This window comes from Lathyrus oleraceus, chromosome 1, assembly GCF_024323335.1.
Source record: "Lathyrus oleraceus cultivar Zhongwan6 chromosome 1, CAAS_Psat_ZW6_1.0, whole genome shotgun sequence".
In the NCBI taxonomy this organism is placed as follows: Eukaryota; Viridiplantae; Streptophyta; class Magnoliopsida; order Fabales; family Fabaceae; genus Lathyrus; species Lathyrus oleraceus.
The window spans coordinates 131,393,440-131,398,564 of NC_066579.1; the positions used below are offsets into that span (position 1 = coordinate 131,393,440).

Below are 5,125 nucleotides of genomic sequence, written 5' to 3' on the forward strand. Positions count from 1 at the left end.
ACAATCATGGAGGTTAGAAACAAAAACCATCAACCATAGAGGTTGGAAACAAAAGCCATCAACCATGGAGGTTAGAAACAAAAAGATTATCAACTATGGAGGTTGGAAACAAGGATACCTAGCAATCTGGGCTTTAAAAGATGCAAAACAGGTTGGGTTTTAGTAGAGGTGCCAAACAAGACTAGGCTTTAAAAGGTACCAAGCAAATTTGGGGTTTGGAAGTGCCAATGAATACTAGGCTTTGGCTTTTATGGTTTGTTGACAAGGCTTCATGATATGCTATATGAATGATATATGTGAGTGAATCGACGTGATTAATGCATGATGATGATTTATGCAATGGTTAATCAGATGATCCTGTAGTGAGAGGTGGGAGCTTTAAGGCTAGGATAAAAGTCATAAAGACGTGATTCTTTGAAACCTACTTCAGGCTCAACAGTTGTTGTTACACCTCTGTGATTGATTAGAAACATGGAGAGGGCTTGTACCTCCGTAGCCTATCTCTACCCCAGTCTATTGAGTATCTGTCTGAATTGCCCCGGTCACAAGTTATGTAACAACCTTATCATCCAAAGATCTCAATATGACTTTCCCCAATATCTTGAAATTATATCCCCCTGATTTAATTGTCTCCTGGAGTGGTTGACTTCTCGTGCTCTTAAGGTGGTCTTCCCTAGATGAGCCTTGAAGTAATTTTGCCCCTGCATGGCTGATCTCAGAGAGATTTGTCGAATCTTGACGTGATTGATCCAGATTGACTGAATCTTGAAGCGGCTTGCCCTTATACTCAAAGGAGTGTTCAGGTGTTTTGCCCCTTGGTTTGATCAATCTTCCAATTGTGTAAGCTTTCTTGATGTCAAATGCTTGTTCACAAGTAAAAATGCTCATTTTGAAAATGATGATTGTAATTTCATGCTCATGTCAGTTTTGAAATTCAAGTATGTTCACTAAGATTATGACATATAGTGAATAAATTACTAGTTAGAATGCTATATTTGTACCAATACAAATGATTAGCAAATCTTTAGGAGTCAGCTATGACATGATCTTACCGCAGTATGCTTTAGAAATAAACCTTGCTTCAATTAGGTATTCTAAGGGTTGTAACATGGTTTGGTTCACAGTTTCAGAAAGAAAAGGATTTTGGCTCAAAACCTATTCTAACCCAATTATTCTCCTTGATGTTCTCCAGCCCTACGTTTAGTTAATTCGACACAAGCGTTCACTTTTCAAAAAGGATTTTGAATGGTGACAGTGATGGTTATGGAACCAACGAGGTTTTTTGGAGTGACAGTCACCCACCTTTTGCTTTTGTTTGCCACCACATAAATTTGTTGTTGCTGAGGAATTTTATTTTTGATTCCTCTATTTTTATGTTTTGCTTTCCCTTATTTTTCCTGGACTTATTTTTTTTGAATTTGCACTCCACCGGGATGCCCTAATTTTTTTTGCCTAAGTCACTTGTTTTCAAGTTTCGACTCAGCGGGCTTTTCTTTTACTTTTTATTTTTTGTATTTGTCATACCCCGATTTTGATCCTGAAATTTTTCCATTTTTTCTTTTATTTTTGCATTTGCATACATTCATCAGTATAAAACGGATTTTAATATCTTGACTTTTTTATTTTTAATTTGATTTTAATTTCAAATTAAGTTTAATTCCAATTGTCAATTTAATCTTAATTGTTTATTTTTACTAATGATTAAAACTCTAATCGATTTTTATTTCCAAATGAATGTTAGAGTTGATATCCAAGTAATTTTAAATGAATTATAGATTAATTTGTTTTTAATTCGGTTTTTTGCTGATTTGTTATTAGTAATTAAATTGATATTCAAACTAATATTGGATTATTACAAAGAAATCCACATCCATTTTTATAATCAAAATCCAAAAAATCCATTTTATATCCATAGTACATTTCAAAATCAGAATGGCATTACAACATTATCATGAATTACAAAGTCATCTTCCAAAGGACAAACAATTCCATTTCCATATCAATACATTGCTAGTATTTATCCATGAGAATAAGCATTGATACTAAAATGTGACATTACATGTTGTTCTTACAAAAAGGTCCCAATCCTACACTAGCTTTTATGCTACATGACATAGTCCAAATACTAAAAGGAGAAAAATTGATGGACCTTCCAATGGATAATGATGGAATGTGAAGATTATTATTACTATTATGATTACAGAAACAGCTTGCAAAAATACTGCAGAGAGAGATGCTGCGGTTGGTAGAGAAAATTTTGATGAAACAATGTTGTTGTGGCTACAATTACGTCAAGTGGCAAATCTGTTTGCTACGACCTGCTTGTTCTAGAAGAGTTGCTTAAGAATTCATCCTCGTGTGCATTGTACATATTTCCAACAAAAGGCATTAGCTCAAGATCAACTAAGGTCTTTGTTACACGTGACAAAAGAATTTGATGCCGACTTAAATATTGGTATATATGATGGTGATACTTCTCATAGCAAAAGGACATGCCAGCAGGTGCTTCCAACCTTTATGCTCACAAACCAAACTCAGTATGTCCTCCTGCAACATCAAAACACAATGAGTTTCTGCATAAATTTACCCAAATTTACCAAGTTTCGATGCATTGGATTGGCATGGGCAAAGAAGAAGTCTACCGTAAGTAAATATCGGCATGATGTGAACTACGAGGCATGATTGTTGTTACTTTGGCTTCAAGTCCGTCCGACCGCCCCTTTTGAGCCTAGAAGCAAAATAGAATATCGTGTTAATACCGAAGTTGTGATAAGATCATTCGACTTTCCTGAAGAAAATATAAACTGCATACTAGATTTGAGTACTGTGTTAAGTTCAAAGGCTACTGTGGATGATTGTTTGGTCACCTCTCACTTGCAAATCCCGTTATACCAGCTTCCGAATCAAGGCTCCCTCTTAAGCAATATAGCTGATGCATTTTTGTTAGAATTAACTGCTGCTGCTGTGATCGTGTCCACGTCTGCAAAAGGTCCGAAAATGTGCATAAAAAAGGCTGGAATAAAAAGATTGCGAAGACTACAAAAGAAAGGGACACATTACCATCAAGAAGAACGAAAGCTCTCGAAAGGCACAAAGTTTGTGAGGTTCACTCCAAAACTGTTGTAGTCATGGTGATTGGAATTGAGCAAAGGTTTCGTCAACAATGTAGCAGATTTACACCGACAGGTCAGGGGACTCCTTGGAGCAGGAGGGATAAAATATTACTGAATCAAATGCAAGCATAATTCAGTGTCTTTTAAGCTAGCAACACCGTAGCTCTTTAGATGGCTCAGTTTCTATCCTTTGGGATATTGCAAATTACCCTGTTCCGAGTAATGTACACCTAGCCGGAATCCCACTAGGTATCAAATGGAAGCATTAAAACCTGCATCTGCAAAAAGATCCAAAAAAATGCGCATAAGAGTTTTGAAAGTGCAAGACATAATAACAATAGCAACAGCAACAACAGTTGCTTTTGTTCATTAAGATAAAACTCCTGCCAGTTACAGCACCAATTGGGCGGATCTACATCCTGAGTTCCGCTATAAAACCGAGTTTCAGAGTCATGAGCCTGAGTTTGACTTGGAAATAGAAGAGAAAATTAACAAAATAAATGGTGGAAAACAGCATACCAACTTCTGCAATAACACCATTTGTTCACCTGCAACAAACAATAATTCACAAAACAACAAAAATTGAATCGGCGGCGAGTCGCAATCGGAACCGCTGCTCATCGTAAAAATGGTTAAGGCAAAGTTTCACCAGTACCGGGTCGTCGGAAGGGGTCTTCCAACGGAAACCGATGAGCACCCGAAGATTTACCGCATGAAGCTTTGGGCAACCAATGAAGTTCGTGCCAAATCCAAATTCTGGTATTTCTTGAGGAAGTTGAAGAAGGTTAAGAAAAGCAATACTCGTGCAAGCGATTCCACAGCTATTCAACAGTCAACATTTTGGCAGTCCCAACTTCCCAGTGCGACACACAATCATCAAAATCAGAATATTTTAGAATCAATGGATATTGATGCATTGGACGAAACCACAAATCAACCAACCATAACCTGCAAAAAAAAATTATTAATTAAACCAAATCACGTTTTCACCATTGCAACCTTTTCACTGCAGTAACAAAGATTAACAGCAAAGAGTTAAATTCCAAAAAATTCCCAAATCAGGGAAGAGACAAAAATCTAAGAGAAAGTTTGAGTTCAAGGTACCGTTTCCGGAAGTGTAGCGTGAAACAAGATAAAAGCACTTCTGAGCATCAAAAAGACTTCTGGAAATTTTCTTCTTTGAGCTCTAGAGGCCACATCCGAAAACCCTAATCTGGAGCATAAAAGGAGAGAAAGAGAAATCAATCGGAGGACGAAAAAATTAACGGCGAAAATTGCAAAGCGAAAAAACCCTAAAACCGGCCAAACAAAAAACCAACCTTTTGGAAGCGGAGCTTGATTTTGTTGACTGCAGGAGGAACCTAGCGGAGTGAAGAGGTTTAAGCTCACCATCACCACCAAAGGTAAAACGTCCTATTCGTTTCTCTACCGGAAATCTTTTTTCTGTGTTTAGGTTGAGAGAGGGAGACGAGAGAAGAGCGATGGGTAGCGATGGGTGAGTGAGGTTAGCATTGCAAGCGATTGCGAGCATGCGAAAATTTTAGGTTGAGAGAGATGGAGAGGTGACGAGTACGAGTGAGGGAGAGAGAGTTTCTTTGTGAGGAAGATGAATACGCTTTTAGTTTTTGACTAGGTATTCTCTCACATTTTCTGATTATGTTGTCTTTTTTTAAAAAGAATCCAAAGCAGTTAAAACTTAATATTATTTAGTTTTCCAAAACCTTTTCATTGATAGGGTCTGTTAGTATGCTGTGTTGGTTCTCACTCATTAAATCTCTCGTTTGAAAACCCAACAGCCAGGCGGCTGGGTTTTGTTTTTTGGTTCCTCCACCATTTATTTGGAAGTGCAACAAATTTCTTTCATGTTAGTTTTAATTAGTTTTTTATTTTAATTCTTTTTTTAGTTTATCTTAGTTTACATATTTAAGTTAGGATTAAAATATCAGTTAGTTAGTAAGTGGTCTGGTGGAGGGGAGTGGCTTCTAGATCTTTAGTTTAGTGGGTTCGATACT

General features: G+C 36.9%; 1 protein-coding gene across 1 annotated transcript; it reads right to left on the reverse strand.

The window, feature by feature from the left end:
• Positions 1–3,913: 3,913 nt before the first annotated feature.
• LOC127115524 (uncharacterized) lies at positions 3,914–4,653 on the reverse strand. The gene is made up of 3 exons (XM_051047052.1): positions 4,433–4,653; positions 4,218–4,326; positions 3,914–4,061 (listed from the first exon to the last, which is right to left on the reverse strand). The coding sequence occupies exons 1-3, from the start codon at positions 4,642–4,644 to the stop codon at positions 4,047–4,049; spliced, it is 336 nt and encodes a 111-aa protein (XP_050903009.1). The 5' UTR covers positions 4,645–4,653; the 3' UTR covers positions 3,914–4,046.
• Positions 4,654–5,125: the final 472 nt, after the last annotated feature.